General features: G+C 37.1%; 2 protein-coding genes across 3 annotated transcripts in view; both read right to left on the bottom strand.

The window, feature by feature from the left end:
* Positions 1-715: 715 nt before the first annotated feature.
* On the bottom strand, positions 716-7,138 carry pam16 (presequence translocase associated motor 16). The gene is made up of 5 exons (XM_067615424.1): positions 7,018-7,138; positions 6,585-6,669; positions 4,779-4,915; positions 4,274-4,339; positions 716-888 (listed from the first exon to the last, which is right to left on the bottom strand). Exons 1-5 carry the CDS (start codon positions 7,018-7,020, stop codon positions 799-801), a joined length of 381 nt encoding a protein of 126 aa, XP_067471525.1. The 5' UTR covers positions 7,021-7,138; the 3' UTR covers positions 716-798.
* Positions 7,139-8,976: 1,838 nt separating this feature from the next.
* The window catches only part of coro7 (coronin 7), a 107,428-nt gene continuing 102,436 nt past the window's right edge, over positions 8,977-13,968 (bottom strand). For both annotated transcript variants that reach the window (XM_067615410.1, XM_067615411.1), the window contains 9 exons: positions 13,804-13,908; positions 13,486-13,571; positions 13,159-13,300; positions 12,957-13,046; positions 12,692-12,808; positions 12,404-12,539; positions 12,122-12,213; positions 11,850-11,936; positions 8,977-10,906 (listed from right to left, as the gene is read on the bottom strand). In XM_067615410.1, the coding sequence (XP_067471511.1) occupies positions 10,898-10,906; positions 11,850-11,936; positions 12,122-12,213; positions 12,404-12,539; positions 12,692-12,808; positions 12,957-13,046; positions 13,159-13,300; positions 13,486-13,571; positions 13,804-13,908 (864 nt within the window). In that variant the 3' untranslated portion in view covers positions 8,977-10,897. The remainder of the gene's footprint in view (positions 10,907-11,849; positions 11,937-12,121; positions 12,214-12,403; positions 12,540-12,691; positions 12,809-12,956; positions 13,047-13,158; positions 13,301-13,485; positions 13,572-13,803; positions 13,909-13,968) is intronic.

The following is a 13,968-nucleotide window of genomic DNA, read 5'->3' as shown; positions in this document are numbered from 1 at the left end:
CATGATTTGACACTGAGAAAACCTCTTTGCTTAGAATAATTTGACTTCTGACACTTTCACTTAGTTCTGATGCCATGTTTACCACTATCACTATGCTACTTGGTAAGCAATAATCTGCTGGAAACAAAGAACAGCCATATTAGTAACAGGTGAACACCGGCTGCAAGTTGAGTTACTTGAACGAGCCTCTGATGAGTAGATCAAATCCACCTGAGTGTCATCTGAACGCTTCAATGGAAGGGATACAACTCACGGAAATCTGACCTTTTGTACAAAGGAGTTACAGTAAGTTGGTCAATGCCACAAATTTGCTTAAATTTGATTACTGACCCAGAAATAGTTCAGAATCTTAAATATTTCTTTTTCATTTTATGTTGTAACGCCTCAAACTTCCTAATTATTTCCAGGTTTACATGAAAATATTAGAGATTTGTTGTTTCTGATTAATGATCAATGAGCTGTAGTTTCACTCACTGTATTATGTGTTTTAGATATTCAAACCCACAGTAACCAAAAAACTAACATTAATTTATTTTACTCTTTATGTTCATCAGATCATTGCAAACCACACAAAACCATGTGACGATCTGTAAGCCTCTGAAGAACAACATTTCTTTAATAACTGGTATATATCTTAATGTTATCATGTTTGTGCTTCCTCATCTTGAAAAAGCTTCAACTGGTTAAAAGAAAAAAACGTAAACAAAGTCAAGACTAGAGAAAAGGTGAAGGCTTTTATTAGGTTATAATTTACAGAGGATGGGGAAAGGAAAGAAAGAGCGAGCATCATTTCATACTTCATGTTTCCGTTTTCTGCTGTGACTGCTGCTTTTCTTGTTGCGTCTGAATACTTATTTCCTCATCTAGACGCTCTTTAGCCCGCACCACCTGGACATAGACACACACATACAATAATAATGATGACTGGGAGAAAAGAAAGACTCTTTCAAAAATAACTAAATTACACTGTGGCTCACTCAGAGCACAGAAGAATTGTTGAGAGATAAAATCAGTAACAACTTAATTTCAAACATGACCCAGTTCAAAGAGTGGATTCCTCCTATTGTACATGCTGAGAGTCACATGCGTCGTAATTTTATATTTGACACAGACACAAAAGCAGAAAGAGAACTGATCATTGTTTGGATGTTATGAGCAAAACAAGTAAACTGAGTGACTAAGAATATGAAAACCATTGTTTCAGGTTGCGCAAGTTCTAATGTTTCACAACTGCATCTATGGCTCAATAATACTGGTGCCACAAAAACATCAAATTAAGTTTTCTCCTGAGGGTGAAAACACAGTGAGGTGAACAGAGATTGAAAGAGGAAAAACAAAGACTGAATTGTTACAATCATAAAAGCAAACTGGCATTGTGCACAGCATACCTGTCCTTGTCATAGAGAGGCTTCAGTACTCGGTGTACTGAGCAGTCTACTTGCTCTTTATTTACCCTCTAGACCCCATAGCACCCAAGAGTGCCTGTCATTTTAAAATGATTTCCAGTGTATCAAAAAAGGGAAAATAAAGTCATGAGCTTTTTTTATTGTATTGTAGATACTTTAAGTTGTCATTGATGAACCAGAACCGGAAATATACATCATCATAATTTTTTTTTTGTGGGTTTCCACCCGGTTTCCTCTTGTAGACAAGAGAATGGCTTTGCTGACTAAGTGTCACGGATGCCGTAAGATTGTGTTGTGAGAGAGATCCTGACTCATCATGCATGGTGGAAAGCAACAAAGACATTTTTGAGGTCAAGTTTTTGGCCCAAAATCGCATAATCACCGTCAGTAAACAATGGGACCTACCTAGCTCTCACTGCCAAAGACGGACGCTGTAGATGGAGACGGATGAGGCAGAGTGCCTCGTCGGTAGGGAGGACTGACCGGGTTGCGGCGACTTTTTCCCGTATGAATTCTTTTTTCCATATAAGTTTGGCGACTTTTGTTGACTGTTCTTATAACACTGCTGTGTGGGTTGAAGTGTGGGATGTATTTTGAAAGCCGGGCATTATCCAGTGACGGACCTGTTTTGTTGTCAGACTCTGAATGTTGACTCGAGAAGCAGACGGAGAGAAATGTTGTGGATCACATTTGTTATAAAATTAACCTGAGGTTACTTTCTGTTCTTTTAGGTAGAATCAGATGGATTTCTCATTGAATGTTTGGATTGTTTGGCATAGTTATATGTTGATTTCATATACACTTAAGTGAAAATAGGGTTTGATTATAAGCTATGATTTGTTGACACTAGGAAGCAGATGGAGGGAAATGCTGTGGATCACATTCTTGTTGTAAAATTGACCTGGAGTTATTTGATCTTCTTTTAGGATCCGTTGCATCTCTCATTGAATATTTTGATTGTTTGGCATCATTACATTTATTAATTTCATATTATGTACACCTCAGTAAAAATAAATAGGATGTTACTAAAGGCTATTATTGGCTGACTTTGAGATTTTACTTTTTGTAACTGCGTGTACAATTTGTAGTGACTTTTGCAGTTATGATAATAAAGTTTCTTCCAAAGAAAAAGTGTGAAGTTATATTGTTTGTATATTAAGTATGTTTCACACTGTAGAAACTGATCAGTGCCTCATCACATGAATGTCATCCTGAGGGGAGGTGGGGTTACGAGTGAGTGCAGGTTTATAATGATAATTACTTGATGTTTCTGCTACACATGCCACATATTGGTACCACATTTAAGAGGAAGTTGTGTTTTTTTAAAATGAAAACATCTCTTGATTGTCAGTTTCTTTCTGTTTTTGAGATAGAGCTGTTTGGATTGAGTAGGAAAATGCTCATGAGGGTTCTCAGTGAACTGCAGCAACATTTTAGAATTCTACTGTGGTCTAGAGGGTTAATTAATCAATTTATATTAATGGTATTAATGCAAATGTACTCTAACTTGAAAGTGCAAACAGTTGTAAGTATACATCCTAAGTCCGTGTCTAGACAGCAAACATAGCGTGATGCACTACGCTATGCAGTGTTGAGCGTAGGTCACCCGTGTGTTGGAAGCGCTCAGAGCCCAGTAAACATGACTGTAGTGAGATGCGTAAAACGGAGGGAAATAGACTTGAAGCGTAAATGAACGCTTCAGGTCGCAGTTACGCCCGTGAGACGCAGCTAAGACGTGAGTATGCATGGAGCCGGTGCAGACAGCTGCACTGATTACAATTAGAGCGTATCTGTTGCGTGTGATGTGCGCGTGAAAAACGCATCTGACACGCTTGCTGTCTAGACACGGGGTCAGACAACAACTTGAGCTTCTCTGAGAATCCATAACCATATTTTCAAGAAATGCACTCAACAGCCCAACAATCAGTCAGTCTTAGAAATAGTTTACAAAACTCGGATTGAGAAGGTGCAGACATTCAACTCCGTATCACAGTTTGGTGACCTGAACAGCAGGTTTAGCAGTAAGCTTTTTAGTAGAGTTGCATTGATAATTGACAAGATAATATGCTGAGTGACATATATATCAACACTCTGAACTCTGATAGGTGCTATAGTCTTTAGCTACCAAAAACATTTCTAAGAAGTCTCTTATTCTAAGTGTGATCAGCATTGTAAACTCAAATAAACAGAGCTGCAACAAATAGTCAATTAATCAAACGATAATCAAATAATCATTCTTTAAGCAAATATGCCAAGAATTTGCTGCTTTTAGCTTCTCAAATGTGATGATTTCATGCTTTTCTTTGTCATACGTAACAGTTAACTGAATATCTTTGGGGGTTGGACTGTCGTTTGGACAAAGTAAGACATTTAAAGATGTAACCTTGGACTCAGGGAAATTATTATTATGATGGGCATTTTCACTTTTAACATTTTATAGACAAAACAACTGTTCAAATTATCAAGAAAATAATCAGCAGATTAACTGATAATGAAAATAATCGGTAGTTGCAGCCCTACTGCAAATCCTGCTTCACATAAGGCATTGTTTTATGTCTCAATGCCCAATATTCTGTTTTTAATCATTTTGTTTATACTTTTCACCACTGTGCTGTGTTTTATATTCCTATGACGTCCTGTTACATCTTAGTTTTATGTTCTTGTGCTGTTTTTTTATGTTTTGGTGAGCTAAAAACAATTATCCACTTTGTGAAAAATAAAATCATATTTGCTTCTGTTCTATTCTAAATTACAAGTTACCTTAATTGTCTTCCGCTCTACAATACAGTGTGATGCAATATAACTAATTAATACTTCAATAACAAAAAAAGTGAAATGTCTTGTGTCATGAGCTACACAATACTTACTTTTGATTGTAGGTAAAATGAACCTCCGACTGACTTATCATTGACTTTGAAAAGGTGTTCATAGTTCTGGAAGAGATACACATTAGTGTGAATATTCAGGTAACAGCATTTCATCTTCATTTAAGACACAGATAGACACATTTTCTGATAAGCATTACTGTAGAAAAATAAATAAATCAAACAAAAGTCAGTTCACATGAATCTAAATCTGTGTTCCTGCTGTGAAAACTTTATTAGACAGAGGCAGTGTGTTAAGCCACCAGAGGGGTTGAATGTTTCATATTCAAAAGACAGATTCGGGTTGGGAGAATCCTTTTGTTATAAAAATCATGGTGTATCTCTGTATCTGACTCTTCTTCCACTGGCACAATGAAACGGTTTGCAAAGCTCAAGGAATAATTTTGTTAAATTAAGGAGGGTGCTGAACTCATATAGACAGAGAGACATGTTTAGACAGTGGCTGGTGCTATAAAAAAAAAAACCTGTAAAGGGAGTGTGTTCGCACCTTCTGAATCTCCTCAGGGGAGAGTGTGGAGACATTGAGAATTTGCTGAGCCTCTTGCAGGGTCATCCCAGTGATGCTGGAGGCTGCAGCCGACTGCTGACCTGCAGTGTTTCTCGCCCGCGCTGCTGCTTGACTGGCTGTAAGGGGGTAAAAATGTAACACACACACTAAAGTTCACCACTTCATTTCATCAGACAACCTACATCAATGTGAAAGCAATTAGGGCTGGGTGACACTATGATATTATGACTTATCAAATTTCAGCATGATATAACTTCATCATATTATTCTACAAATTTCTGTTCTGAGCAGGTTGTAATATTATCAAGAGTAAACACTAGACATAACACTAAAACACAGTTTATTACTTTGAACATCAGTTTACTTATCTAACATGTGTTTACACATACATTTACCATATTGTGATATATATTATTATGGGCCAATATTACAGCCCGACCAGTGATGTATTTTTGGAGTTGATGCCAATACCAATATTAGGGAGTAAAAAAAAATTCCAATACCAATATATCAGCCAATAATCATACAGAATATATACATAAACACACATTTTTTCTTTTTGCAATGACCCCTCAAATGCAGTTACAAAGATATGCAATGGAGGCATGATATTTTACAGTTTAACAATAAACTTTATTTTATGAAATGACATCAGTGCACTAAAACAGTAAACTTCACCGCAGGAATTTAATAATTATAAATAAATCTAAATAAAAAACACAGAACAAATGAAAAAAAACATTAATGTATTAAACTTGAAGTAAGAAAAAGGATCAAATATACATAAAATGTAACTTTAAAGCTGGAGTGTGGGACTTTTGTCTCCCCCTTCTGGCACTGAGAGTAAAGGGGGCCGGTAAAAACAGATATGTTTTGATGTCCACCAGCCAAGAAATGTATGTTTCTAACAGTCCACTGGTCCATCGGCCCAACGGGATTTGTCCCTGTATGCCAGTACACCACTGGCCATAACCTACTGCTTCAGCTGTAAAATGGTGGATTGTTTTGAGCATCACACAACCCCCATGAAATTACTTGTTTCACTATCAGAATTTGATCTATTTGGTCCAATAACATTTGGAAAGTCTACAGTCATGATTAAGAGCCAAACAGCCAGCCAGCACGGGAATGTCGCTCCTGACATGAGATTTAGTAAGTCTGTGTACTGTGAAATACAAAGAGACTTATCGGGTGGTGATAGGCTTAATCTGCATTGTGTGAACTCGTTTGGCGAAGGCTTGAATGTAACAAATGTTCATTTATATGTACAAGTTCTGCACTGCAGGTTTAAAAAATAAAAAATAAATACCGGTGCATATCAGACCACATATATGCCGATACCGATACATCTGTGACGGGCCAATATCGTCCGATAATATCGGCTGACCAATATATCTGTTGGGCTCTGGACAATATCTCTATTACTCACGTGATCATAATTACCATATCAGCCAACCCTTGCTGCAAACAATTAATCTGATGGTAATTTGTGATGACTCACTCAGTCTCTAAAAATGTTTTCTGAACCAAGGGTTTTGTCTGTAAATTACTTGTTTTGTCCAAGCAACAGTCAAAACTCCAAGGTATTCAATTAGCAATGATATAAAACAAAGAAAAGCCAATTTTTTGACATTCTTGCTTGATAAATTACTGCAACGATTGAACAATAATATAAATTATTGCTTATCAATCTGCTGATCGATGAATCAGTTGTTTTTTGGATGCATTAGTTTTACATACTACATTGAAACTCTAACAGACTTATGGCCACATTATGAGTCATACCTGCATATTCTTGTTGTAAGGCACGAGCAAAAGCACGTCCCACCACCTGTACTCCCATCACAATGACCTGTGCTAGATATTTAGCCTGCAGAGGAAAAAATAATAACATCATGAATGCAAGAATGAAGACAAAAATGATCACACCAGTCCTCTGACAGTGCCTGTACCTCTAGCAGGTGACATTATAGACTGAGTCCTGGTGTAATGTAACTAAGAAGATGTCAGGAACTTACATTTTTGTTACATTAGCTAAACATAGACCAATTGAACACTGTCACAGTGAAAAGAAGGCAGCTATCTTATGTAACAGTGCTGGAAAAGTAAACTGCGACAACGTCTCCAGCTCATGCTAACATTTAGCAACAAAGCTCCACACTAACGTTAACAAAGACTCTGGGTATAAGAAAACGACAACTGTGAAATGTATTCTTACCATTTTTAATATGTTAAACGCCTTTTACCGACAGAGCACGACTTGTTTTCACACATGTAGCAACACCAGTGAAGGTTACTGAAGGGTCAAAGTTCAAGCTAGCGCACAATTCAACGGGAGGCTGTTTGTAATACTGACACCTACCGGCAGGGAGGCCAAACTGCAGCCTGAGCTCTGCAGCCTCAAAATTGTTGTTTACTGGAAATATGCTGAAACAAACTGTTAGAAATTTTATTATATCAAAATTTATTATATCAGGATAAACCCGTTTAAGATGTATTTGTAGATTTAAATGTAGATGTACCCCCGTTTTCAAGCAGGTCCAAAACAAACACTCAGAAAACAAATAGAACACAAAACAGCTCAAGACACAATAATACATAACACAACAATGACAAAACAAACAACCATACAAACAAGAACCTAAGTAACAAAAACAGAAGTTATTACCTTCGACTAGACACAATCAAAAGAAAAATGATCAATCTATAAAGGAACAGTGATAGCATTACTGAAAAGGGAATTTGTTTTAAGATGAGAAAACAAAACATATATTGATATTTGCAAGTAACTTATTCCAATCAGACATAGACAGAAATATAAAAGCTTTTTTATCACCTTCTTTTGATACAAAGAGGACCATAAAGATGATCTGATCAGAGTGTCTTTGTGAATAATTTGTCATATAAGGAACAAAAATTGTTTGAAACAATAAGGATAGTTAAAGTTAGTGCATTTCAAAATAAAGTGGTACAAGTGAAATTGATGTCTTATATCAAGACGGAGTCATCTGAGTGTGTCTAACATTGTGCAATGGTGTGTAAAAAAAGAACAGCCTAATATAAATCTGCAGACTCTGTTATCTACAACATTTAGGGGACCAAGATCAGTTTTAGAGGCATTCTGGTAAACAAGGTCAGTGTAATCCGTTGTTCTATTAAACTGCTGCTAGTTTGAAACAGTTAGTATATTAAATTAATGTGTCAGAGCAGCTGTTCTGCAATAAACCAGACTTTGAACATGACCCTGCACAGGATAAGATAATAATATAGTTTAAACCATAATATAGTTTCTGATTGCTTCAGTCATTTCATTTTAAAAGTGCTGACCTGTCTGCCATCGATGTGGTTTCTACACCACAAGGCTGATCACAAATCAGCTTTTTATTGTATTTATTTATCAAAGACCATGCTTATTGATCAACATAAAAACAGCTGTTAATGAGTCAGAGTTAGCTTAGAAGCCCTATTTAGTGAACATCCATTACCAGATGTTATACAATATCATAAACAATATACAGACCAAACTCCATTTATTTATTCTTCAGAATCAGAATCAGATTTATTCACCAAGCATGTTAACACACACACAAGGCATTTGGCCGTTGGTGTCTCTCAAGCAATGCAGACAATGTACATATTATTTACAGAAAATACACAATATACAACCAACATTCAGATGACATAAAAGACAAACAATATACATAAAGTTCAAGTGTGTGTGGTATTGCAAACAACAATAATGTGCATCACATATAGAAATGAAATTGTGATGTATGACTATTTGTATGAATTTTTGGCAAACTATACATGTATTTATTTAATTTACTTATTTTGTTATTTATTTATGTACTGTATGCACCTAAAGTTACTTGACATAACCCAGACTATTTGCACTACGGTATAAGTAGTTTACAGTGAGTTTGACCTGTGTATATACATTGTTTGTATGTGTGTGTGTATATATATGTATATATATATATTTGAGAGTGATTGGAATTGAAAGTGATTGGAAGTCAAATAGCTTTTGTGTTCAAACATACTCAACTAATAAAGCTGATTCTGATTATTTATTTTACATGTCACTTAAGGGGCCCGTAGTCTCAACCAAAGAGACCTTGATGCTAACAAGCTCAGAAATCACTGCAGTTTATGAATATTAACCACACAAGGACAAGTATTAATGGATTCGAAAGGTGTTTATTTTGCGAGACAATATTGAAAAAAAAAAATCCACAAACCATTACTCAAGTAAGACAGTAAAAAACAAACAATGCTTTACTCACTGTATAAAAAGGAAGTTTCTTTTTTTTTTACACAATGGAAGGCAGGTTAATATCCAAAAATTACAAAGTATGGCGTTTGAGAATCACAAGCACATACAGTACACATCATCACACAAACACTGACGACACCTGCAGTTCATGTGTACAACATGATGCGCATGACCATGCGTGGCTGAATTGGTTGGTTTATTTCAGTCCATCAGAGGTTGTAAACAAACTCGGTTGGTTCAAGCCTGGATAAATGATGATATTGCTATAGCCCTGATTAGGAATTACATGATGGCTGTTATGGCTGCATTGTAAGTTATTAATACTGTAATGTTATTGTTTCATACACACCGTGATTGAATACTACTAATAAACATCGGATAAGAAAATTAGCTCATTTAAGTGAGGAATACCCCCCAAACAGTCTGAAAACCGACAAAGATCATGATTAAAAGTCCAGCAAACAAGAAACTAAGAGAAACAATCATCTTTAAGTGTACAAAGGCCCCTTTAAAACTCCAAAAAGGAGGTGGTTTGGCTTTCAATGCATAACAACCAAAAGACGAAAACATCTCATTATAATTGACCTTTAACCCCTACTTATTACTATTCTATTCCTAGATGTCAAAATATTCAAATAAATCTAACTGGCACAAGTACAATAACACATTATCATGTTCAAATGGCGTTATTCTAACATTTGATAACAAAGAAAAGTGAACTTTATGTTGTTGTCATAAGAAATTCCAGTTCAAGGCCAAACATGAACACTGGTGACCCTGTTGTATCCTCACTGTGGTGTTTGCATCTGAAGGCTTGAACATGTTACAGTAATCGTGTGTGTGTGTGTGTGTTTTACCTGAACAAACAGGAAGACAAGGTTTTTTACATCAGATGCATGATGTTCAAGATCCACATTACATTATTCAAAGACACAATCTGACTGAGCGTGCTCACATGACTGACCAGTAGGAAAAAAGCAAGCAGTGGTCCACTGTGGAGGTAAATGTGCACACGGATAACAACTTTGTACACAACAATTCACAACCTGGTATCCCGTTATCAGAAAATAGCACAATGGGCACAAGCATAAAACCATTATTTTTTAAATATTAAGACACCAGAGTGAACTATCATGCTCATAGCATGACCACATACCACAGACACGAATAGAAGCTGTGCTCAAATCATCATCCAGTTTTTAAAAAAAAAAGTTTGCTTGTTTGTAGACAGTGTAACCCATGATTAAGAGTTAACTGGTAATGTAACATGAGAGCAGAAGTATTATTGCTTTGGTTACCTGCAGTTTTCATTGACTTGGAATGTTTATTTATCTGTTGACTGGAGCTATATTATACAAATCAATGGACAAGAATTGTCTGGTATTTATTGTTGTATCATCTTGTATTGTGGATTTTTTTCTAAATACTGTGAATAGTGTGACATCATTTTATAGTAACAAACCAATTAGTCAGATTTATCCCAGAATATGATTTTAAATATTTATAAATTCCAGCTTTCATATCAAATTTCATGCAGTCTGATATGATGAACATCAACTTGACAATGTGACATTTGATTTTCAAAACCCAAACATATTGTGATACATACACGCCTGATATCAGAGGTTTTAGTTATTGTGATTTTTTTTTTTAAACCGTTTAGACTTTTACACTGTACAGTATTCTTTGAGTGTGCAGGAAGGCTGAGATGTAGCTGATAAAGCTCAAGAGGACGACTGGGTGGCACAGCACACACGAGTGACTCTGGCTGGTCTCTCCTCTGTCGTTGGCACCATGACTGAAGCAAAGGAAGGCGACGTCCCCTCTAGTCATCCTGGAAGACAGAGAATACAAAGTCAGATGACAGAATCAATATCCCATAGATCCTGAATGTCTCCATATTTACATAATAAACTCTTGACTACATTTCTCTATTCTACAAACCTCAGGCGATTATTTGCTGTTATCATCTATCAGATTTCAATGGAGCTGTATTGTGATGCTATGATGATATTACACACTTGTGTTGTTGAATTTAAGGATTATAAGCTAATTATAATTAAAAACAACAAAATGATGTAATGCATAACAGTGGAACACAGTTCACTCTACTCAACATCAAATTAATTATTTTATATGTGATTTTTCAAACATTTGCCGTATCATGCTATACATTGATATTATGTATAATATTATTTATGTGAAACACCAGAGACTGTGCTGAAAATAAGTCCAGATGAGTTGTATTTCTATAAATATATTATAATATAGCAATAAACCAACATTATAAAACCAAAACTCCTAATTATAAAAACAAAACATGTAATAACAGTGGGATATTGATTTTAGTCATATCGCCCAGATCCCATAACCTATTCAATAACTTAAAAATATCCGTATTTATCAGTCATAAAGGTTTCTGAGTTCCCGAAGAAACCCAAATTCAAATAGTTTGGAGATCTGAGGCTAAGACAGCTTGCCATAAAAACAGGATAAACTCTTTAACCATAGGAAAGAGCAACCTCAGAAGTTCAGTTGAATCAACACAATGTTGATTATAAGACACCTTTTGTTGCAGAGATTTTGTAGGCTGCAATGAATTGTACCAGGTTTCATAATGTAGAAAATGACACAGTAGAGTGTTGTGTGGCAGGATGTGTGTCATTACTGTTAAAGCACACTCTTTATTTTAACATCAATACTTGATAATTGAAAACAGAAAGGCAGAAAAGTTGGGAGACTTCATCTTCACGGCTGCTCCCATTACGTTCACTCACCCACTCGTCCTCGTCGACCCCCTCGAAGGACTCCTGTGGCAGCGGGTCATCCATGTTTCCCAACTTGGCCACCATGGCGCTCAGCAGCTGGGACACACACACACACATATTCAATTTCAACATACATCAGGGAAAAGTAACCAGAAACTCTTGCTTCTTTTATTCAACAACCAAGACATGTGTATGAGGATTTCAACATATTTAATATGCATAATGGAAACCCGACATATGCTCCAGATGAGATGTACTGGATGACACCAGACAGGCCTCACCTCCTCTTTCTTCTGTTCATCAGTCTTCTCCTCCAGGTAAACAGACGAGGGCAGGTACTTCCTCACTGGAGCCTCTTTGGGGGCCTCACTCACTGAGAAAACACACACACACACACACACATGCACATAGCATCAAGACACCAAGACATACCCACTGCTGATATGTCGACTGTAGTGGTAAGAAAAGATGTGGATGAACACAAACAAATCTTTCTATGCTGTGTGTTAGACAAGGTCATATGGTGTGTATACAGTATGAGAGTCTCTGGTTCATGTCCACACCTGGCGTCATGTCTTTAGGCTTCAGGCTGATCTTTTTGTGTTGACCGTTGGAGCCAGAGAGCCAGGCAGAGGCGGTCAGCGCCGGTTCCCACCACACTGCTGTGTCTGAGTACACATCATCCTGGAAAAACTCTTTCTGGAGACCCAAAGTAGACAGGAGGGGAGAGTTATAGTAGGGAATGATAAAGAAACGTATGGAAAAAGCCGTGGCCATTACTTAGAAATAACGCTCAGTAGGGAAGGTATGCAGTGTTCCCATGTGTCCACTAGGTGGTGGCGTTGGCTCACCTTGACACGTGGCACTCTGAAGGCCACCGGCTCTATGGTTGTCTTGGTGAGCATTAGTCCCATAGCTATCTCCACATCACGCACATTACACTCTGTCTTGGGAAGAAAGGCCAAGCCCTGCAGAAATGAAACAACCAGGTTATCTACTAGAGACAAAAAACAGACTGCTAAGAGTAAGCATGTATGCAGATGTGTGGTGACTGACTGATACATTAAAACATATGAAAAAGAAAAGTAAGAAAAGTAATGGAGATCAGCCCAGTACCTTATGTGGCTCAGGAGAGTTAAAACTGCTGCAATCAACAAAGTAGGGAGTCTCAGGGACCAGCTCATAAATGTGCACTCGGGTGTCGCCCTGGAAAATGGATGAAACATTTAAATGTTACATCAAATTTTTATTTTATGCAACATGAAACTTGTGGCAACAATAGCTGTTGATTCCATCAAGAAGTTGTTAATGCTTTTACTTTTCCAGTGAGGATGACCACACTGGTGTCGGGGTCGTAAAAAGGGATGAGTGTGGAGGGGGAGACGTCCACAGAAGTGCTGGCTATGGCTCCGGAGGACAGGGATTCAGCAGAATACAGGTAGAGTACTCTCTCACTGCGACTGCAGAGGCAAGACAAGAGGGTGGATTAAATCAGGGTGAATGTTTTAATATAATAAAAGACTTTGGTAGAAAACTCACACACCTTTATATTGTTAAAACCGCCAGCAAATGTCACTGAAATCACTCAAATATATATATGTGCCTGATTTATGATACATTAACACGGTCAAGTTGTGTTCAGTACCTGTCAAATCCTGACACAAGCAGGTATTTGCCCTCACACACCCACACCACACGAGCTCCTCTGTGGCCCTCAGGACCTGGACCCTCCTAAAAACAGAAAACAGTACATTTATGTGTGAAAGATGTATTAATGGAACAAAAAAAGCTATGTTTTGCATTTCTTTCTGTGTAGGAGCACCTCTTAGTTACCCCAACTCACTATAAATATTAACAACTCAAAGTTGTTAATATTTAAGTATCAATATGAGAGGGGATTATGAGACAAATCTCATCTCTTTATGGCTGTATTCTACCATATTGCCCTTTGTGATGTACGTACCTGCACAGGTGAAGTGGACTTGCGAGGGTCATAGATGCGAACTTTCCCATCTTTGCACACTGTGGCCAGGAGCTTGCCGTCTGGGCTCCAAGCCATGCCAAAAACCTGAACATGAACCACAAGAGAGGGCAAGAAGAAGAAACTCAGGGGTATTCAAAATAAACA

This window comes from Thunnus thynnus, chromosome 17 (genome assembly GCF_963924715.1).
Source record: "Thunnus thynnus chromosome 17, fThuThy2.1, whole genome shotgun sequence".
Taxonomy (NCBI): Eukaryota; Metazoa; Chordata; class Actinopteri; order Scombriformes; family Scombridae; genus Thunnus; species Thunnus thynnus.
The sequence above is the reverse complement of the archived record's forward strand: the minus strand, read 5'-3'. Positions and strand labels throughout refer to the sequence as shown.

Coding starts and splice junctions, on each gene's coding strand:
- pam16 (XM_067615424.1), bottom strand. Junction 4,340..4,778: donor CCCCTGAGGAGATTCAGAAG/GTGCGAACACAC, acceptor TATCTCTTCCAG/AACTATGAACACCTTTTCAA. Junction 889..4,273: donor CATTTTACCTACAATCAAAA/GTAAGTATTGTG, acceptor GTCTATGTCCAG/GTGGTGCGGGCTAAAGAGCG.